Raw genomic sequence first — 24374 nt, 5'->3', positions numbered from 1 at the left:
TCATCCAATAATATGGTGACAACTCATCTCATCTCCTTTAACTTTCATCTCCACCCATTTCCTCCAAAAAAATAAGGAAATTGATTTTCTTAAGTGTGGGTCACATCATCCAATAATATAATGACAACTCATCTCATCTCATCTCATCTCCTATTTTTAAGAATGAACCAAACACAAGAGAAAAACCTATTATAAGAAATAGGTTTCCTATTCTTTGATTTCCTTCTTTTTTAACCAATCAAACAACCTCAAAACAACTTTTTTTTAAAAATCACTCACATTATCCAATAATATTGTGACAACTCATCTCATCTCATCTCCTATTATTTAATTTCCTTCTTTTTTTAACCAACCAAACAACTATAAAACATTTTTTTAAGGAAATAGGTTTCTTATTCCTTGATTTCCTTCTTTTTTTTGGCAAGCAAACAGCCCCTTATTTTCAAGGAGAGACTCGAAAATAGCCGGAACATCTTCGTCCTTGAAAGAGTACTCTTTTTGGAGTCTCGGATCCGAAGTCTTTTGCTGCCTTCGGGGTTGTTGTTACGATGTCTGATTAACGTTTACAATCGTTGCATGTGCCTTTCCTTTACCACGGGAGGCGAAGTTTAAGTTCAGAAGATTCGCCGTTGGTTGGCTCCTCTCGGCTTTCTTCATTCGGAGGAAGCGTTCGGCCCGCTCTCCGCGCATCTTTAACTCTTTCCAAGTGTTGGACTGTGTGACTCCCATAACTTCTAATATCTCAATAGATAGGTTGTTATGACATGTCTGGAGGATAAAGTCCTCCGTGATCGGATCTCGGCAGTTCATTGCTTTATTCCGAAAGCGCTTGACGAAGTCGTCGACTGTCTCATCATCTTCTTGTTTCTCATCGAAAAGTGTTCTGATGGATACCTCGTCGTCGTCATCAAAGAAGTTACCAAGGAATGAGTTCTCTATATCGTCCCAGTTGTTAATACTTCCGGGCTTGAGACGGCGGTACCAATCGAAGGTCGGCCCGCGAAGAGTACCAACGAATGACCGAACCATCAAGGCTTCATTGCCGGAGATCATACCCAAGTGGGACTTGAAGCAGATCAGATGTTGAGTGGGTGAACCATTCCCGTCAAACGGCGTGAAGTTAATCAAGTTGAACTTCGCCGGGTATGCTATTGTGTCCCACTCTCTTGGGTATGGACATGGAATGCCAGTCCTCTTTACCTCTCGATCAGACATTAGAGCGTTGATTTTACTCTCGAGATCTTTCATTTTCTCATCCTCGCTCGTATCGGGCTTTGGACGATTCTTAAGAGGAATAACGGGGCCACCCCCAGCGTTGTCGTCTTTAGTGAGGCTACCCCCAGCGTTTTGATCAACGGGAGGGTCATCAGCATTGAGATGTTGGTCATCAGCATTGAGACGTTCATCCACATCTGAATCGCTGCCTGCTTGATCAGTACGGTTGCGATGGCTAGATTCACCGAATTGATTGGATAGAGCCCGAATTTGTTGGTCATGCTCCTCCCTTATCCGTAGCATAGTCATTTCCATTTCAATCTTGAATGCCTCTTTCTGTTTGGTTAGAGCATCCTCAAGAATTTTGGCGATTTGCTCGGTATTGATCATGAACACTTCACGGGATTGTCCCGGACTGGATACTGTATTATCAGAAGCGATTACCGAGTTAGCATCTGATGCTTCATCATCCGATGATAAACCTCTCTGCATTCTCTGGTAGTCCCTACGTCTAGTGGTCCCTGATCGCAACCGGGTTAGACGACGAGATATAAGCGGGTCAGAGCTAGAAGGTCGAATCGACTTTCCCTTATCAGCCATGTTAATTGTGACTTTTGGAAGTTCGTTATCATGAACAGTCGATCGCTTCTTACGGAGACGCTTTGGTTTGGACTTAGCTATTCCGTTGGAGATCCTCTCAAATACCGAGACCCTCTGCGGAGCGGTCTTGGGGCAACTACATGCTGATAATACTGTCCTGGTTATCTTAGCATACGGGCAGCGAGACTCCAATTCCCGGGTACTTCTCTTCCGAGACTTGTTCATACCCCCAGCCCGATAGTACAACTCATCGACATTGCCGTCGGAGTAACCTATCGACTGTTTACATGAATCCTCAGGTATAATGCGCTCGTTTATCTTACGCGTTTTCTTCTGAGTATGCAACTCCTTGTTGGCGTTCTCAAGAGTCACGCGTTTAGAGTCACGCATTTGTAAGCGTGAACTTTTGACGGGCTCTTGGACTTTAATACACACCCCCAGGCGGGTAAAAACGGGAGTTTTTCCTTTATATGAAGGCTTGAAATTGTTGTTGTTTTCGCGAAAAAGTTGCTTCTATTGATTTCCATTAACTTTCAATCCTTACAACATTGAATTCAAATAACAAAGAATAAAAATTACAACTTTTCGAAAAAAACACACAAGATCTTGTTTTGCGGTCTCTTGCTTGCGCTCGGGTCTTTGGCCTGCTGACGGGGACGTTGATATCCGTGGACTACCTGACAATCAGATCTGGTCCGCGATCAATCGCGACAGAGCTTCGTCAATCCGCGAGGGGATCTAGGAAATTCTGATCCAGAAAATCGGACAGAGCTTCGTCGATCCGCGAGAGATCTAGAAGCTTTTTGAAGCGTCTATCTCGGCTAAAGCGAGATATTTAGCTCTTCTTAGTATTAACGCCAAGGGCTAATACTAAGGAACGGACACACGGGTGATGAAGATCTGATGAAGAATTCCCTGAAGTGCTCGATCACTCTTCCACTGCAGCAGGGCTTCGCCTCTTTCTCTCCAAAATTCTAGATCTGGCAAAAGTCGAGGCCAATTGGTCACTATTTATAGGCAAGAGGGGTGTAGGGTGTCTAGAGAAAAGCCTAGACACCCCTAGGGTGTCTCCACAATTCGAGACACCTCTGGGGTGTCTCCGCAATTTTGGAGACACCTTTGGGGTGCTCCGAATTCTGGAGACACATCTGGGGTGTCTCCGAATTCTGGAGACACTCTGGGTGTCTCCACATTTTGGAGACACCTCTGGGGTGTCTCCGAATTTTTGGAGACACCTTTGGGGTGTCTCCACATTCTGGAGACACCTCTGGGGTGTCTCCACATTCTGGAGACACCTCTGGGTTCTCGAATTCTGGAGACCCCTGGGTGTCTTCACATTCTGGAGACACCTCTGGGTGTCTCCGAATTCTGGAGACACCTCTGGGGTGTCTCGAATTCTGGAGACACCTCTGGCGTGTCTCCACATTCTGGAGACACCTCTGGGGTGTCTCCGAATTCTGGAGACACCTCTGGGGTGTCTCCGAATTCTGGAGACACCTTTGGCGTGTCTCGGAATTTTGGAGACACCTCTGGGGTGTCTCTGAAATCCTGAGACGCTCAGTTGAGGTGCATTTGTCTGCTTCCGCCGTAAATTCTTCGTCTGAACTCGGATTTGAGTGATTCCAAGTGCGTTGGATGCTTGACGAAGAGTTCGATCCGCTCTGGTGGTTGGATTATCTGTAGAGTGATCATGGCATGAGGGGCATTGTCCTTTTTGTGAACATCACCGGATTCCTGATTGGCCCGGGTCTTCGTTGTTCCGAAATCCTATCAGCTCACGTAGCTCGTCGATTCACTTTAATCGTTCGTCGACGTCAATTGGACTCCTGTGGATCGGATAGTGACATTCATCGTCGCTCTTTAACACTGAGCCGTTCGTGGAGACCTATAGGAAATTTTTGATGCCTACAGTTGTGAGGGCATGTGCGACCCCCAGCTCGACGAGTCGTTCGGGGTTTAATCATCGGACCCAAGTGTCCTTTGATCAAAACTTTGCCTCGATCCTCGTGTAAAGGACCCAGGCGATCAACTATCCTCACCTTGAATCGGGACAAATCCATGTTGTCGTGGGGCTCCACCAGAGGTGTGGAACTCGAAGGGATCGACGTAACCGGTGCAGAACGTCTTCTGTCTCGACCCTGGCGCGGGTCAGATTTAAGTGACCGACGGGTTTGAGGGTCGGATTCAAGTGACCCGTGATTTGGAAGGTCGGATCCAAGTGACTCGCGAAGTGGAGGGTCGGATCCAAGTGACCCGCAAAGTGGAGGGTCGGATCCAAGTGACCTGCGATTTGAAAGGTCGGATCCAAGTGACCTGCAAAGTGCAAGCTCCGGATCCCAAGTTGACCTGCAAATTGGCCGAAGGTCGGCATTGGAGTGACCCGCGTTTTGGCGGGTCGGATTGGAGTGACCTGCAAATTAGCGGGTCGGATTGGAGTGACCTGCAAATTGGCGGGTCGGATTGAAGTGACCTGCGCGCCGGCGGGTCGGATTCAAGTGACCCGCGATTCTCGATCTTTTCGGCTGCCGTTTTGGATTTTGGCCTCCAAGTTTGATGCAGTCTTGGTTGTTTCTTAGCTATGTCCTTCTTCTGCATCTTTTGTGCTTTTTGCACAAGAATTCGCGTGCGCGCAAGCGCGCAGCGCTTTTGAATTCGCTCCTCCAGAGTTGAACGGATTCTTTTGATTTGGATCCATTCATTTGCTATTGGTTTGGAGGGGAGGACATCTGTCCGCTGTTGGGGTGCTTGGCGTTGCCTAATTTTCAGATCCGCCTCGTAACGGATCCCGTCAATTGACTCCAAGGCTCTAGCGAGTTGGCGCGCACAGCGTTGGCGCTGCCTTTGACGAGTTCTCTTCGATAAAATAGGTGCGCCTTCTGTACTCAACTCCTTGATTGAGGAGGGGTGGCGATCTGCAGATTCGGACTCATTGGAGGCAGGAAGGGCGTTACAAGGTTCAGCTACCGTAACAACGGGGGCGTTGATCTTCCTTCGCTTACGAGAGGCGGAGGATCTGGAGGAGGAGGACGACAGATATTCCTCGAACTTCAGTTGGTCGAACTCGTATTCGACCACTTCTTCAACCGGGATGCAGATCCGAGGTTGCAACACGACAGCTCCGGAAGCGAAGCTGTTGCCTCCCACTGTGGTCGCCAGTTTGTTTGCGTCGAAAATTATTGTATTCATTGCGGTATTCATTACAACTTTAATCGTTACAATGAAAACAAAAAAGATTGTCTTTTTATAAGACTTTTACACAATGAAAACAAAAGTTTACAACTCTCGTCAAAACAAACGCAGAGGACGTTTATCACCCGCTGCTTTGCGTGGGATCTTTGCCTGTGCCGGGGTTTATCCGTGGACCGCCTTAGATCTGGATCCGATTGATGAAAAATTCGGCAGAGCTTCGTCTTCACCGAGGAAGTATTTGATTTGAAGGAACGGGCGTCAGATCTCTCGAACTCTCCTTTTTTATGCCGAAGAACTCGCCAAGATCTGTCAACCCTCGCTGAAATTCGTGCTCCTTTGACTCCACAATCCGGCAGCACCTCCTCGTCTTGATAATCAATCGTCCCCGCTGAAAGGAGACCCTAGGTTTGTATTTATAGGGCTTCGGAAGCGGTTATTTAGATGAGAACAAGTGATGTGACTCTATCTTCAGTTAACAACAGCCTAACCATGTTTGGGGATGATATCAGGTCAGTTAAGAACCCCTGGAACAGATGAATCCTGCAAAAAACCACTTTAAAACCGTTAAAACGCATTTCGGGTATCAAACTGCGCGGCAGACTGATCTGACCTGCGCTTGCGCGGGTCGGACCGATCCGACCCGCGCTTGCGCGAAACTGCGCGGCAGACTGATCTGACCTGCGCTTGCGCGGGTCGGACCGATCCGACCCGCGCTTGCGCGGGTCGGACCGATCCGTCCCGCGCTTGCGCGGGTCGGATCATCCCGTCCTGCGCTAGCGCGGGTTCGCCGACTTTTTCCCTTTTCTGTTTTCTTTCTTCGGGGATTTATTTTTGTCGCGTATTCGGTCGTCTTGTTGACTTGTACGCTTCATTGCGGAATTGACCGTCGAACGCGTGTTGATTGACACACACGTGTTGATTGACGCACGCATGTTGATTGACGCGTGCAAGCTGATTAACGTGTGCGTGTTGATCGACATGCACGAATTGATTGTCACGCGTGTGTTGATCGACGCGCATGAACTGATTGACGCGCACGTGTTGATTGACGCATGCGAGCTGATTGGCATGCACGAGCTGACTGTCGAGCGTGTAGGTTACTTGATTCGCCATTTTGCTTCAGGCGCTTGTCGGCGTCAGATAATCCTCTTAGACTCGGATAACGATGTTCGTCGTCTTCTCTCTGTCTCAAGCTGTGTACGGACACCTATATGTATTTTTAGACGCCTACAAACCCTGCCTTCTGTTCTTAGAACGAAGATGTGAACTCTGTGTCTCGAATCTGGATCGCAGCAATGAGCTCTGCATTTTGAATCTGAAACACAGCGATGAGCTCCCCGTTTTGTTGTTGAAACGCGAGAATGACCTCCGCGTTTGGGCTTGAAGAGATTGTTAATTGTAATCTCTTTTCTCAAGTTCTGCAAGGATCGTCAGTTTGTAATTCTTATGAAGATTCTGGAGCTCACCATCTTTCTTCTCTATCTTCACACCGATGAGGATCAGCTATCTGCATTAATTTTTAGACAGCCTACAGTCATGAAGAGACAGCCTACAGTCATGAAGAGACAAATTCTTATGAAGATTAGGCTAGAATTTGATCTCACAAATGATATAGGAATCTGTGGTTAAATGGGTTTGTTATGTAAAAATATTTGTCATATGAAGAAAATAGAGAAAATCAAGTTCTCCTCCAAATTCCGCTGAGCCCCTTCTCCTACCTCTCTGCAAACCATTAAAATCTCCATTATTATTGGCCAAATCAAGGCTAACATAATTACTCTATCCCTCATAGTTTTAAAAAAAGAAAAAAAAAAAAGAGAAACACATTACTTTAGTCAAAAAATGCAAGAGTCTTAAACTCAATCAAATCCAAACATAAGAAGAGGTTGATCAACACCATTTTTTTATTTTTGGGAGGGGAAAACTTGAAAGGGATAAACAATGTCAAAGTTACAAGTACACAGCAATCAAGTTTTATTATAGTATAGATGTCGAACCTATGAGGAATGTGTGTGTTTGAAAAATCTAAATTTAGTCCTAGAAAAATATGGACAAAAAGAAGTAAGATCGAGTGAAAGAGTGGAGATGTAGAGAGAGATTTGTCATAAAAATAAAAATCTAAAACAAGAGGGGAGAAAGAGAGGAGGAAACAAATAAAAGAAAAACAAAGAGGAAACTAATAAGAAGTAAAAAAAAGAAATAGAAATAAGAAAAAAGAAGGGACTAGGAAGAAGAGAAATATCAAGAAAACAAAATCAAGAAGGGGAAAATTAGGAGAAGAAGAGAAAAATCAAATTAAGAAATAATGAGGGGAAATAAGTAGAGAAGTTAAGAATCTTGTATTGAATCCACTAGTTAATTCAATTATGATTTATAAACTACTCTATTTTTATGATATTTTTACTTTAGATTTACTAAATATATATTATCAAACCACTTAAAGAAAGTATAATCTGTCAAATTATCACCCAAACAAAATTCTCATTCATAAAAATAACAAGCAACTAGATAATAATCCTAGAGATGAATAAACATAACCTATCAAACTACTCAAGATAAGTATAAATTATCAAACTCTTGTTCTACCAATTAGTTCTCTAGTTGATTATACTAAACATAATCATTTTAAGTATAAAGATAGCAATCCATAAACTATAAAAGAAATTAAACTAGTTTTATACAATCTTAGAGTTCCTACAAGAATTCATTACTCATTTTTGCAAAATAAAAATAAGGAAATAAATCTATACTAGTAAGCATAAAAGAACAAGAAATAAACCTAAAATAGAAGAAATAAAAGAAATAAATAGAAAATTAAAGCATAAAAGAGCAACAAAATAAATCTACTCTATAAAGCATAAAGAAAAATTACACTACAAGCTTAATAAACCTAATATACAAAACATGAAATAAAAATAAGAAAATAAAATCCTAAAATATATAATTCTAAAATAAGAACATAAAAGGAGAAAATAAATATTTATATTTCAAGGATTGGCCTCTTGAAGGTAAATATTTATCTTTATCATCAAAAAAGAAGAAAATTAAATTAAAAAGGAGGGGAATTTTTTTATTTATTGCAAACAAAAAGTTTACAATTTTGAAATGTTTCTCAATTAAGAGTAATCCTCCTCTCTAAAATGGAGTTTTAAAATTTTTCTCACACCCAAAACCCCTCACTCTCTACCCTCAACAAGAGCCATTAGATTTATCTTGAGCTCTGAGAAATAAATCTCAATCATTAACTGATTCCGCTAGGATCTAATCGATTGACCAATCTATTAGCTAATTGATTAGCCAATTGATTGGTTTCTAATAGAATTTAATTTATTTGTTGACTTGTTGACCCAATTTTTTTCTTAATACTTTGGGTTTTGTGGACCTCCTCTTGGCTTTGATATTGGGCGTCAATAAACATTTTAAAAAAATAAGAAATATTACTTCTTTTGTGCTCTTATTCATTAATCCTTCATTACCTGCAAATTAAGATAAAAACACTTTATTAGTAGATACTTTATTCAAAATGAAATAGATAACGTAGATATAAAAGTATAATTATGACTAGGGGCATTGCGGGTATTTCGCTGCAGCCACATATCATACTCTCTTTAAAAGCACGAGTTTGGAAAAATCTTTTTATGGTCAGTATTACCCTTAGCTTTTTTGAATATTATATTGTTATCCTAATCTATTCTAATTTTAATCATATCTTATCTAATTCCACGTGAACTATCTATAGGTCAACAATTTAAAAAAAGTTATTTTGAATATTTCACTTAAATCTTAATCTATCCAAATACTAATTATATCCTATATTAACTCCATATGAACTACCTATAACTCAAAAATATAGAAAAAATAAGATTAAGAAACTATACGTAGATAACATATTATAATACATGAAGTATTATAAAAAAAACCCAAAAGTTTCAAAATTTACATATAATAGCCTTAAAAGTTTAAAATTACACAAAACACCTTAACTTTTTAAAACTTAAAAACAAACATGATATCTAAAAATTTAAGACTTGTAATTAACATCCTCAATATTTTAAAAATTGTAGAAAAAACCTCAAAAGTTTAAAGACTAAATTAAATTTATATACCCTATGTGTTTCGCTCTTGAACCAGTTATATACCCTAAGTTACAAAATATAGCAAAAAAAATATCCTGAGTTGGCAAAAATTTACAAGTTGGTACCTTCTGCTAACCACCTGTGAGAATATTCTCTAGAATATTCTCACGTGTTGGACCTATGACCAACTTGAATATTTCTTATCCTCATTTATTATATTATTTACTGTATTACCTACCCCCCACCCCCCACCCCCCTGCGCAAATTAGATTATTTTCATCATCATCTTCTTTTCTTTTCGTGACCTCTAACTTCTTCTTCCTCTTTAATATGGGGTAACAGTAGAAAATAAGAGATTTCACTATGTTGGGGGTTAATTCTTAAGGAGGGGCATTATTATCCTTTCATGTATTTTTTTAACACTGTTAGCTAAATTTAAACAGTTACCAACTCAGGGTATTTTTTTGTTATATTTTGGAACTTATGGTATATAACTACTAGAAGAGCAAAACAATAGGGTATATAAGTGCCATTTAGCTATGTTTAAATTACAAAAAAAAACATTCTAAAATTTAGAGATTTCAAAACTTAGAAACAATATAGATGGATTTTAGGGATTACCATTGGGCATATAGTAATTTAAAATTAGTAAAAAAAACCTCAAAGGTACAAAAATTATAAAAACTCTCTCAAAAGCAAAAAATTTATTAAAAATTTCTAAAATTTTAAAACTTATAACTGGTACATATAAAATTTAGAAATTATCAGCAGATTACTACAAATATAAAATTTTTAAAAAACAACTTGTAGGCTGTCAAAAAATCACAATAGATAGCTGATCCCCATCAAAACACCAATGATGGAAGTTACACTCTGACGACTTCCAGAAGGTTACAATTTAAAAACTTTCACGTAGACTGATGAAGGTTACAATCTGACGACATTCGCAACAACTGATGAAAGCTCTAATCAACAGCCTTCACAATCAACATCGAGAGTTACAATCTGACGACTCTCACATATCAAAGAACTAAAGCAAAGATTACAAAATGACGATCTTTGCAACGCTCTGACAGAAAGAGACTACAAATTGATGGTCTCTCCAAACCAAGACGTGGGAGTCCTCCCCGCGTACCAGCATCAAGATGCACCATGTTCATAGCCACGAACGCAGCTCAAGCGCAGCCTCCAAAGCTGCCAGCGCAGCTTCTATCCGCTGCCAAACGCAGCTCTTAAATCCTGCCAACGTAGCTTCTAACATGCTGCCAACGCACGTAACTTTATACCCCTACCAAACGCAGCTTCACTCGCTACCAACTGCAGCTTTCAAGCCGCCAAACGCAGCTTCCATCCGCTGCCAAACGCAGCTTCCAAGCCGCCAAACGCAGCTTCCAATAAGATGCCAACGCAGCTTCCAGACACTGCGTTTGAACGCAGATTTCACTCCAGAATGCAGGATTTGCGTTTGACTCGTTCAAACACAAGCTGAACGGTCCCAAAACCGTTTCCCATGATCTGAGGGGATCACAACTCCACTCAGGAGTGATTTAAGGGGCGGTTACATCCCATTAGCCCCACTTAGGAGCGAATTAAGGAGGTGGTTACACCTCTTAATCCCTTATAAATAACTAAAAATCAATTCAGTTCAAGGGTTCGGTCTGTTGGAACTTCTTGGCAGCAACAGAAGAGATCCTTGGGCAGGCTTTTGAGGAGATTGACGTCATCCCTCAGCAATATTCGGCAACAGGAGCTTTCTTCATCCTTGGCTTATAGACCGATTTCGGTTAAATCAACTCTTTCATAGAGTTTCAAACTCGTTCAGAGTTCTCCACAACGTCAAATCGTGAGTAGAATATCATGTTCCAGTGAAACAAGACGTCGGATCGTCAACGAGAAGCAAACTCGACGCGAGCATTCGAGGGAGGCATCTCATCGCTACCGTGAAGAACCCAGATTTAAATAAAGAGGAGGATTCAGATCAATCCTCTTCTCTTTTGTAATCAGGAATTCAAATTGTAATCGAGAGTTGAGAGAATTGTAATCATTCTTTTTTCTAAGCAGTTAGAGAGAATAAAATCAGATACAATTCTTTCATTTTTCTCTTATTACAAAATTTTTCCACAAACACAACCCAAAATTTTAGTAATTATAAAAATACCTTCAAATTTTTAGAGTTACGAGAAATATTCTAACATTTACTTATCACCAATACATGAAACATAAAAATTATAAGCGCCCAACTTAAAATTTAAAATTTTTATAAAATACTATCAAAGTTTAAAAATTATAAAATACACCCTCAAAAGTTTAAATCACAAAATGCTAAAATTTGGCAAAGAAAAGAGGAAATGTTTGATATTATTACATTAAGATATAATAGGTTAGCATTAATTGATTATAATGTATAAACATTTATCTCTAATGTTGATAATATTTATTTATAAAGTAAAAAAATACAATGAGTTATGTATGAGGAAACTATTAGAAAGTTCAGAGATATCCTTTAAAAGAACTAAGTTATTTTCATTTCAAATGGAGAAGCAAAGCAAATAAACTCAAAATTTAGAATAATTCATGAATCACCTGAATTAACATTGATAAAAAGCATATCGAGCAAAGAAGCACTAACCGAGTTCTTCTTGAAGAACATATTGAACAATTATGTCCTAATTAAAAAATATTCTTCATGAAAAGTACAAGAAAAATTAGTAAGTACTTATAAATTTTCATATTTTATTCTATAAATATTGAAGGAATCATAAACTTAATATAAAATTTTATATAAATAATCTTGCGATAGAAACTAAAATGAAGCCATTGATCAACTACATTGTGAGATATAATAAACTAGATAAGATGAGAAAATTCACTATAATAGACAAAAAATATGCACATGATACTAATTAGTTACCATAGTGTAAGTAAAAAAATTTAAAATTGATATTTTTCTTTTCTCTATATAGTGGCACGACTCTGCAAGTATCCTTATTTGGGGATATGACTACCAACGAACGATCAATTTTTAAGAACACGGACAAAGATAAGCATGTAATAGTACTGTCAGATTTCAAGATCTTTAAATATGAAGGTTACATATTTTACAACTAAAATTCTTATTAAAGACCACTAAATATAAAATTCATCTTATACTTGTCTCAAATTTGTATGAAAGATATGCATGTCATCGTAAATTTTGTTAATAATATATCAACTTATTAAAAAAATAAGAGATAGATAAGCAAACCAAACTGACATCCATATAACACAATAAAGAAAAAATATTACACTTTAAACCTAATATGCAGGGCTCATTCAGAACAAGCTGCTAAAACAAAAGCATCTCCATCAAGGCTCTTTATAAATACAACACAAATTTAAATTATTTAATATTTTTAAAAATAGCTTAATTTTTTTGAGTAAAATCAGATATCTTTAGAAGTGATTTTCATGAATTCTTTTAATTTTTTATATGGTTATGTGGATACTTTTATCATATAAAAGTGTAATAGAATTAGCATTAATCTTTATTTTATGATTTTTTTTCTAAAGTCTATCAAGGATTAGCAACAAAATTTATATTCTCCTTAGTTTCATTCTAGACCACTTTTAATTAATCATCTTGTCTTATTGGCTTTAATTATTCATCTTTCTTTTATAACATTATCTTTTTAAGTGTTTTTCACTTTTACAACATTATACCTTCTTAAGTCAAGCTTGGTTTCATGCTGATCTAAATAACGTGAAAGTTCAAATTAGCTTTAGATTATAGTTATTTATTGTCAATTTAATTATTACATGAAAATTTTAAATTTTGTGTAGCCCATTCAAACAAACATTAAAAAAACAATCACAATAGTAAAGTTTGAAAACATAAGTAAGAAAAACAATCAAAGTGAAACTGAGAAACAAATTTTAGTAAAGAAATAAGTCAAAAATACTTAATCATAATATTTAATCACGTGCATTGCACGTGCATAAATCCTAGTAAATATAAGTAGACAAGTGAAGGGTTTCTCACGTATAGACCCCATATACTAGCACTCTATGGAACTTAGTACTTCGATGGTTTCAGATAGCCCCATTAGTTTCTTTAGCAGTACTACATGTCAAACTTTACCCAAGATTTCTATTTTTTTTTTTAAATCAAATTGCCTGGATATATAATGAGTTCCGAAGCGGGTCTTTGTGCAATTAATTAACCCGTAAATAGATGACATCAGTGACGTCCATCCTCTATATATACTTCGTTTAATTTTATGATTTGTTGGTCGGCTCATGAAATAATCACGTCTCATGATGATGGTTATGTGAGGGGTATACAGCTAGCTGCAGAGTTCATTGGTCCTAACCACCGTAATTAAGAGATATTAAATTAAAAAAAATGAAAGGTACTGACGATGATATGATGTAATATTAAAGAGCACTGTTCTTTTATCGGTGAAAACGAAAGAGAGAATAATAAATCCAAGTCCAATGTAGGGGGTGTTTGGTTGTTGTTGGTAAAGTTGTGTATTTATGACACAACTTGGAAAGTTGTTGTCCACCTCATCAATTTTATTTTTATACTTTTCTTTGTTTGTTTTTGATTCCATTGGAATCATAAAACACTTGTTTGGTTTGCAAAATGAAACTTTAATTGTTTGTTTGGAAAGTATAAAAAGTGGTCCCTACTCAAATGATCATATTGGTTGAAATTATTTTTTATTATTTTTTCCTAACTTCAATGTTAGCTTTCTTCTAAAATCATGTCTTTTTTTCATGAAATCACTTTACAAGCCACATCAGCATATGAAATCACTTTACACTATTTTCACAACTACAAACAAACAATTGAAAGTGATGAAAGCTGACATTGGGACCCACTTTTTTACACTTTACATCCTTTTACATGGTAAAAACATACAACCAAACAGCCCCGTAGTGTCGCTGCATGAAGAAATATAGGTATCTGACGATGATGCTTTAGGTACTGTTTGGCAAAGGGTTAAGAGAGGGGTTAAGGAGACTTAACCCCTTCTTAACCTGCCAAACAGGCAAACACAACAAATCTATATAAGGGTTAAAGTAAGTTAACCCTCCATAATTTGTCAAACATAAAAAATATAGAAGGGTTAAGTTAACCTCTCTAGAGGGGTTAAAATGAGTTAACCCCTCAGAATGAGGGGTTTACTAATACTCCTATTTAGCTGGAATAAGAGTTAACCCTTCTAATTATAAAGAAAATAGTCAAAATCATTGTTATTCCCAAACACTAAAACTGATAATAAGGGCTAAAATAAAACTTATTTAACGGGTTAATAATTTAGTCCTTTTGATTATCAAATGGGCTAAGTACATTAATCCTTTTCTATAACCCCTCTTCATTAACCCTTTGCCAAACGGGGCCTTACGTAATAATAAAATAGTTATGGACTTTAATTTTCCATGTCTTGGAATAAAATAATGCAAATTTGGACGTATTCTGCCGTTTGTACATTTTTGTTGATTTTTTTTTTTGGGTAGTTTTGATATCCAAATTCGCAGGTATATTCTTGGAATTTTTTTTTGTATATATACCTCATAATCATGGGTAGTTGTGCAACTACCTATATATTAAAGTATTACACCCAAGTCTTGATATGCTAACTTGTAATTGCAATATAAAATTATCAACAAAATAACCCAAGTCTTGCTCATCATATCCAATAACACTCATGATTTGTTGATCTAGGGATACTTTTCCCCCTCAAGGTTGATAATTTTGGTAGTAGTTTGTTAAATACTGATATTTGGTATTTCTGTTGCAAACACCAATGATTATATATAAAAAACTATATATTTCTATGTAAATGTAGAATCTATAGGGGCATTGTGTATCCAAGTTTTTTTTTCTTTTTTTGGAATTATGGTTTATTTATGACAAATTTCCACACAGACCGTGTAGTAATAAGAATTAAGAAATTAAAGTACATACCATAGCCTAGCAAAATTTCATAAAAGTGTGTCCGACAATTCATTGAAAATGGGCCAAGTTTGGCTTTAGAATTGGTTCTGATTAAAACTAGATTGATTGTGAACCAACTCCTTCCAAATCCACAACTAAACTAGTTTTAACCCAAAATTGAGCTACAACAAACCGGGTCAATGTTAGCCCAGTTTTTTGCCATTCATAGAAATACTCTATAACTAGACCAGGTTTAAGCCTGACCCGGTTTTAAGAAGCTACCAAACTGGCTCTAATAGATTCAGCGTGTGTTTGGCAATTTTATAGTAATTATAGTAGTATCGAACCAAGGTGGAGGTGATCTAAAGATAACCTAAATCGTTTCTCTTTTTTGAACTAAAAAAACTAGCTAATTAATTTTATACAAGTTTTTGTCAAACACAATTTAAGCCCCTATCTAACTTAGTGCCTTCATTCAAATTAGTGGATGGGTTGCCAAACAGCTGTCAATCTTCATGCTAACATCCAAACATTATTAGTGGTTGAATTGACTAAAAAATATTAAGAAGAACATAAGATCAATGCTTAAATTATAACATCTAATGCGAGCTATTCAGTAAATGCTTAAATTTGACATCTGATTTGTCAGAAATATCCAAAAAATGTCTAAAATTTTACTGGTGATGTGTTTGAAACCTGAACTGATACACGCCAAGATGATAGCATATTCAAAAACATAGCAAAGAACATCCAAAATTTTAAAAATAAAAATAAAAAAAATCTGAAACGCTCCGTGAATAGACTAATTAGGTTTAAATATAAGAAGATCCTTTTTCTTTAATAAACTTAAAAAGTTTCTGAAGCGCGCATATGCTATGTAGAAAATGAATTTTAAATTATAAAACTAAAAGTTAACCTTTTTAATAATGTTCCCCCAAGAATCCCAGTTTGCTTAAAAATGTTTTCTCATAGTTATTAAATTTCCAGTACACGCATGAAAGCTGATCCATCCGTCTCCAACTCTAATTACTTTACCAAAAGCAAACACAAAAACTAGTAATTAGCAATTATTTTTTATTTGTATAATTACAACTACACTTGGACTCGGAGTCCTACCAAGTCCACGTCACCAAAACCTCGTAAAGATCGTGCCTCCTCAAAAATCTATATAGACATCTCTCAGAGGACCCAAAACCCGAATCAAAAGAATTTTTTTCTTCAAAAAAAACCCCCTCCAAATTACTCAAATCCCCAATGGTGACCTTCAGCATAATCCCCATCATCGACTCACTCCTTCGTCCGCCGCTACTTCACGGCCGCCGGCCTCCGCCAACAAACTCTGGCCGTCGACTCCGACACCACCATCCGTTATTGGGCCTCCGAATCCCTTCAAGGCCCAAACCCGCCAGTTCTCCTCATTCATGGCTTCGGGCCGCACGCCACGTGGCAGTGGCGACATCAAGTGAGCATAGATTTTACCGAAGCATCCGGCATGGGAATGAAATATGGGCCCGAAGAGGGCTGGGGAAAGCCTGTCAAAACTGGCAAAAACAGCTGATAAAAACTGTTAGTTTTGACAGACTTTCTGTCCATTACAACTCCTCTTTTCAGCAAGTAAACGGGCCCTATACATTTTGAATTCATAAGAAAATAAAAGATGCTTAGAAAATTTAAACCATTATATTTTGAAATTATTTTTTCAATAAACACATTCTAGATGTGATTGTAACCGTAGTATGACGGGAGGACGAATTTTTATTTGTACTAATCCAAGAGCTCTCCTCTCTGGTGCAATCGCGAGTTTGCACTGCTAAGATACCTCCGTTCTTATAAGATTTGTATTCATTCCAGGTGCGCCCGCTCTCCCGCCACTTCCCTCTGGTGGTCCCGGACCTCCTGTTCTTCGGTGGGTCCACCACAAAGTGGTCCGAGCTTTTCCAGGCCGAGACCCTGGTCCGGTTCATGGACCACCTCCGCATCAAGAACTTTTACGTGGTGGGGACAAGCTACGGAGGGTTCGTCGCCTACCACGTGGCGAGGATGTGCGGCGGTCGGGTGCCCGGCGCGGTGATCGCGAGCTCCGATGTCCTGAAAGGGGAGGAGGATGACATGATGCTGAGGGAGAGGACGGGCGTTGGGAGTGCGGTGGAGCTGATGTTACCGCGGAGCACGGGAACGCTGAGGAAGCTTATCGGGTTTGCTATGTACAAGCCGCCGAGGTTTTTGCCGGAGTTCGCTTTGAAGGATGCTATAGAGGTATGTTGACGTTTTTGCGCTTGGGTCCTTGGAATTTTCTTATTTGCATTACGGTTTACTTATTTGTTTGTTGGCATTTAAGAATCTTAGCAGTTAATGAAAAAACGTGGGGTTCACATGATAGATCCTTCTATTTGTAACCGAACTTTCGATTTTTTTCTTTTTGTGAAAAAAAAATTCTCTAATGTCCCAAAATATGGGACCAACAATGGAACATATGAAAAAATTCTCTAATGACCCAAAATATGGGACCAACAATGGGACATATGAGATGTCCCCCTCCTATTGCATAATGAGTTGTCCATCATTAATGATGACCATCTTATTATACAATAGGAGGGGGGCACCTCACATATCCCCCTGTTGGTCTCATATTTTAGGTCCATGTAACAAAGTTTTTTTGTGAAAAGATTTTGCGGAAAATGGATAAATTTGCCGTCACATTATACATCAGTAAATTTCCTCGACAAAATTATCCTCCCGTGAACATCATGGAGAGAGGGGAAATTGGTTCGCACTTCCAACTTTTTATCCAGCCGCTTCATTGTTTTAGGATTTTGGGAATACATGGATTTGTCATAATTTGAGGACCAAAATTTGAAGCCAAATAATATCTTGGTTATCTTCCGTAGACTTTTCTTTTTCTTTTTCGACTATGCAACCAACTTTGCCTAATTTTATAAAGCTCGATGACTTTTTTACCGGACCTATGGATTTCAATTTATTTATTTATTTATTTATTTATTTTTGAGGAATCCGGAACGATTCTGTTACAAGGATCAATGAGGAATTTCAATTTAGGATTTAATCTTACTCCATACGATTATCCTTTGTTTGAATAAAAGAAGAAGAGTTGGGTTTGTGAAAAAAACTTGATTTTAATTGGTAATAATACAACAGGACTTGTTTAGGTGAAATAAGCATGTGAACCTTTACCAATGTTTCAAGATTGAAATGTCTGATAAATTTAAATGCAAAACTTCATATGTTGAGGGGTGCACGTTTCAATGCCCCTGCAGCAGCAATAATAATCCAATTAAAGATTGTTTTCTAGTCGGTAGGTGGACTGGTGACCATCCAGAATTTGATTCATCGGTCGCATCTGCTGCTCTGCATCAACCTACTTACATAATGCGGGTCCCATTTCCTCAACAGAGGTGTCACCAACATAGTTTTTTAATCAACGCTGCTATTTGGCTCGCTCCCCTGCCAACTCGCGCCCAGCTCGCGCAGTGAGGAACAGGGGGTGGGGCCCGTGAGTTGGGCGCGAGTTGGCAGGGGAGCGAGCCAAATAGTATTTTTGATTTTTAATAGAGTTTTGCTACGGTAACAAAAAATATGGGATGAACTGAGAGGACATGTGAGATGTTTTCCTCCTATTGCATAATGAGCTGTTTATCATTAATGATGATCAGCTCATTATGTAATAGGAGGGGGGACACCTCACATGTCCCCCTGTTGGTCCTATATTTTGGATCTTTAAGGAATTTTTCTTTTTTAATAAAAACACAATGAGTATAACGATATCTGCAATCACTTTGGGTTGAAGGTTCTGCAAAATTAAAGATAGGAGTTAGAACAAAGGATTAGTAGGCTAGTCATGAGCATGACTCTTAAAAGGCTTGTTTAGTACCATGGGTAGAGGGAGGTTATGTTTATACTGTTAAATATTATTTTATTTTTACTCATGTTTGTTATCCTTCTAAAACTTTATTAAGGATAAAGTTTCTTGATAAAGCTATTAATCAAATTAGGAAGTAGGAAAAAAATAGGTGAAAACTTAAGGCTAAGCTCATTTAAGCATGTGGAATTATAAAACACCCCTAAAAAGTTCTAAAACTTACCACAAGCTTCATAAAGCCATTTGACAAGATCCATTATATAAAGTAAAAATTATAAACAACCACCCGAACAACTATAAAATTACAAAATATACCCTTAATAATCTAAACATAGTCAAAATCTCAAATAATTCTGAAAAAATCAAAACTTAAAAAAACACTAAAAATTTCAAAGCATACAAACAGCTCCAACCAAACTTAAAATTTACAAAAAAACTCTAAAAGTTAAAAAAATTGTGAAAAACACCCTAAAATTTTTGAAATAAAAAGCCTTGAATATTTCAAAACGTACAAATAATATACTGAAATTCTAGGAACTTCAATCAGCCTCATATTTTTTGAAAAACACCCTGAATTAATGTTTTACAGATTGCAAATAACACCCTCAAATTTCTAATTCTACAAAAACACCCCAAGAATTTCAATCCTACAAATAGTGCACTGAAAATATATAAACTACAAACAGACCCTTACATATTTTAGAATTTGTAGAAAACACCTTGGGAGTTTTGAAAATTATGAAAAACACCCTCATACTTTGAAAGTTACAAAAAATACATTTGAAAATTCAAAACTATAAATATTATACAGAAAATAGAGGATTACAAACAACCCCTAAAAATTTAGACTTTTATAGAAAATACCCTAGAAAGTTAAAAAAACTGCAACAAACGCCCTCAAAAATTAAAATATTTACAAAAACACACCGAAAATTTCAAAAGATACAAACAGTAAAATGAAAATTTTATAAAGTTAAAAATTTCAAAAAACATGCTAAAAGTTTACAAAATTATAAAAAACACCCTAAATTTTAGAAAAACAATGCAAAAACACTCTAAAAGTTTAGAAAACTAAAAAAACACCCTAAATGTTTAGAAAATTACAAAAAACACTCTAAAATAAAAATCTAAAAAATATATTTTGTTAGTTTTGATCTTTGTAGGTGTTTTCTGTAACTTTTGAATCTTTGAGTGTGTTTTATGTAATTTTAAAACTTCTATATAGGTTGTTTTTGACAAATTCTAAAACTTTCAAAGGGATGGTTGTAATCCTATATTCAATGTATTATTTCTATAGGCCTTTAGGATCTTTTTTGTCATTTTTGAATGTATTTTCTATAATTTTTTTTTTTTTGGGGTTTTTTTCTGTAATTTTTGAATTGTGCATGAGTATATTTATAGTTTTCAGATTTTTCAGGATGTTGTTTATCAGTTTAATATTTTTAGGGGACGTCATATATAATTTATGTATTTTGAATTGAGAGCGGTGAAAATCCTTTTGCGTTAAATTTTAACCTTAATGACATGTTATACCAAACACATGACTGTTTCCTCCACTAACTGTTCTATTGTAATAATTATCACATTAGAGTTTTAACCCCGATCGTTTTAACCTCGTACCAAACAAGCTCTTATATATTTCTCACAACAAACATTTTTACGTTCTATCGTGTTTAACGTTCCTATTTAAATAAAAATATATATCATGCTCAATATGCTTTTTTTAGTGATCCAATATTTTTCTATAAGGCACTTTTATGGATAGAAACCTGGACTCACACAGCGGTATTATTTTCTTTTTGGACTCTCTGATATTATGTCAAAGTCTCTAACTATTACACTAAAAATCTAAAGTTGTGGCGAGGAAAGAAAGATATAATTAATAATAAGTTTGCTAATGGTGGCGAAGGGAAATAAGGAAAGGAGAAGAAACAAGGCAAAGGAAATGAAAGGAAGAAGATAGGAAATATAATAACTATGTTTAATTGGGAGTTTTATAAAGGGAATACGGGGGGAGTCATCTCTTAGCCCTTGGATTTGAATCACGACGGTCTAAAATATTTTACTTCCTCTACATCCTAATTTCGGAGGGAACCAAATTAATTAAATAGAATGGAGGTCAATGAACGTAAACTTTGTTACTTCTATTTCCCTCTATTCTTCTAAAATATACTCCCAAATAAGGTTAATCAACCTACACAAACAAAGCATAACAGTTGTGTTGCAGAATCTATACAGCCAAAACTTGAAGGAGAAAGTGGAGCTTATAAAGGGAATCACTCTCGGCAACAAGAGCGAGTTTCAACTTACTCCTCTTTCCCAGGTATTATATTAAACATCAATTACAGTATCTGTTTCTTATTTGAGCTTTGCTACAGGGACCCAAAATATGGGACCAATAAAGGGGACAAGTGAAGTGTCCCCCTCCTATTGGATAATGAGTTGGCCATCATTGGATAATGAGTTGGCTATCATTAATAATGACCAACTCATTATCCAATAGGAGAGGGACACCTCACTTGTCATCCCTATTGGTCCCATATTTTGGGTCCTTAAAGAGTTTTTCTTCTTATTTTTATTGAGAATCAATTACTTAATTATTTTAATTAATCAGGTTGTTTTCACCAATCTCTTGATCAGTCTAAAACTTTCTTCTTCTTTTTTGAAACTTTTTAAGGATGTTTTGATCATATGGGGAGATCATGATCGCATTTTCCCATTGGATAAGGCGTATAAGCTTAAGGAGTAAGTTTTTTGCCCACTTATTTGATTATTTCACATTCATAAATAGGCCTTGACACATTTTTGAAAATTTCATGGCCGATCGTCGACATGTCACTTATACATCCGAATTAATTATAGGGGGTTTTTTTTTAATTTTTTTTGTATATATTAAAACATGAATAAAGAACTTTTATACGTCTTATTAATTTTGAATTAATGTTTTCTTTTTTTAATGATCACAGGAAGCTCGGGGAGAAAGCTAGACTAGAGATAGTGAAGAAAACGGGTCATATGCCAAACACTGAGAACCCGACCCGATTCAACGAGCTCCTCTTAAACTTCTTCCTGAATGACTCTAAATCTTCAATTTAACTTTTTTTTTCTCGGACTTTGTTGCAAAAGGAAGCAATTTTTTTTTCTTTTATTTATCTTTTTTTCTTCCTATTAAGCGTGACAAAGCTCATATATTATTATTATTGCACAAGAAACCTCAAGTTGATGCATTATTTTTATAAGCGCTCCATGTACTGAACAAGTTTTATCTAGAAGACGGGTGACAAAATTTTAAGTTGTTGAATTATGCCATGCTCTTTGAATTTTCTACCTCTCTCTCTTTTTGACATCTTATTGGTGATCAATAGTTAATGGCGGTGGCCGCTTGCTATTATTATTTTGCTATAATTAACATGCTATTCTCTCATAACTCTAATCCTAACGTCACACCTTCTCAATGATTACAATAATATAATACAGTTAAGCTCCGCCAATTTTGAAGATCTACGGCTGAGATTCACCGCAAAATGGGAACTTTGATCACCAATATAGATCTCACATATTACTTTCAAGAAACAGAAGCATCAAGTACGTCGTTCTTCTTGAATCCCTATCAAAATAGACAAGTCGTCGAGGATAAATGGGAATTAAACTAAAAAATAAAAAAATAAAGCAACATTATTTTAATCACAGCCTTCTATTGGTTTAAGGGGGTGTTTGTTTCAAAAAAAAATTTGGTATTTGGGTTGGATTTCAAATTCTAGGATCAAAAAGTGGGGTTTTTTTTGGGTTTTAGAATTCCATAAAACTTGTTTGTTTCAAAGCAAATTTTAGAATATCAAATCCCCAAATAATAAAAAAGTATTATATTTAAGGATTTGTGAAATCTTCTTTTTTGGGTGGGATGTTGGGTGGATTTCAAAAGTGTTAGACAAATTAAGAATTTCAAATTTCAAAAAGTTTGAAACAAACAAAAATATTATAAATTATAGTATTCCAAATCTCAAAATATTATTGAAACAAACAAAGTTTTAGGAATCCCAACGCATAACAAATTACATATGGATTTTAAATCTCATGGTAAAATCTATATCCTAAAATTATAGGATTTGAAACAAACACCCCCTAAGTCGATAGCTACAACTTATTTAGAGCGAATAGTAGAAATGACTGTGATATGCATAGTAGATTGTCAAGTGCTAGTTTTGAAGCGAATTGTCATCATACGCTAAATAGTAGACATTTGTAATTAAAACGAGTGATCTCCCATGCGAATCCTAATAAATAAGGGATAGTCACATATTAGTTCCTTATATTATATTATCCATAATTATAAATTAGTTCCTCAAATCTTTGTATTTGCTTATTGGTCCCTCGATCTATATGGCTCCTGTAATTTTGCCCCTCTAGTTTAGTAATGTAAGTTTTAACGAGAATATTTTGTCATCCTTAACGGAATACTAGGGTTTACCTTGATTTACCCGTTACGCCCTCATTTAAAATCCTTCAATACATTTCTTAATGGGTTTAAATTACAATATGCTTATCCTGAAACCTGAACCCAAAAGGTTCTCCCTTCCCAATGGTCAACTCCGGCTGAAACCCATTTCAGAGCTCTTTTCATTGTAATATTCCCTCTAAACACTATATAATTCTACTATTGGGTTACTTTGAGAGGAAAACATTTGCTGGATGAGATATTTAGGTAATTGCAGATGTTGGGTTAAATGTTAACCCAACCATGGCTAGAGAAAATACAAAAAAGCTACGAGAGGGACAAAGCTGCACATAAAGCTATAAATTTGAGGGACTAATGAGCAAATATTAAGATTTTATAGACTAATTTACAATTATGAACGAATCAAGGAACTAATATGGAATTAACCCAATAAATAAACCTACATATTGTCACAAGCCGAGCTCGCGATAGTAGCCCATCTCGGCCATTGGCCCTCCAAAGATATAATTATTAAAATGAATTAGACGAAATGATTCTCTCTCTTTAATATATTAGTGAGCTCTCAAATTGTTCTGTAAAGTATCCATGTCAACGGTGAATGACGGCAATGCCCTCTCTTCATCTTCATGGATGTTTGTAAGAAGAAGGTCCTACATCCCTAACAAGAGAAATTATTTTTTTCTATCTACTAATCTCTATGGATACAATTCGTATCTTGTTTTTTGTAAACATACTTTTGGTTTTAATGAACAGGGTTTAACCCTTGTTTTTTAGTCAAAAAAAAAAAAATTGTTCTGTAAAGTATCAATTTACGTACTAGTGAACTCTTAAGTTATGCTGCAAAGTATCAATTTAAATATTGGTGAACTCTCAAGTTCTATTGTAAAATATCAATTTAAATATATTACCCTTTAAACTATGTACATGGTTTCAATATAATCATTTTGTGAGCCTATAGTAAAAATTTTAACAGATTAATAATGTAGTAATATTTTTTATGCTTCTTTATGATTTTTTATCAGTTTATCTCCTTTTCCC

General features: G+C 36.4%; 1 protein-coding gene across 1 annotated transcript; it reads left to right on the top strand.

The window, feature by feature from the left end:
* LOC109847914 (2-hydroxy-6-oxononadienedioate/2-hydroxy-6-oxononatrienedioate hydrolase-like) lies at positions 16280–22209 on the top strand (the record flags this gene model as incomplete). Its single annotated transcript, XM_020417146.1, has 5 exons — positions 16280–16465; positions 16855–17259; positions 21108–21203; positions 21558–21625; positions 21847–22209. Coding segments are annotated over 5 exons (885 nt in total), but the record flags the coding sequence as incomplete, so codon positions are not given.

The sequence above is a fragment of the Asparagus officinalis genome, chromosome 7 (genome assembly GCF_001876935.1).
Source record: "Asparagus officinalis chromosome 7, Aspof.V1, whole genome shotgun sequence".
In the NCBI taxonomy this organism is placed as follows: domain Eukaryota; kingdom Viridiplantae; phylum Streptophyta; class Magnoliopsida; order Asparagales; family Asparagaceae; genus Asparagus; species Asparagus officinalis.
Note: the sequence above shows the minus strand (reverse complement) of the source record. Positions and strands in the feature narration are given on the sequence as shown.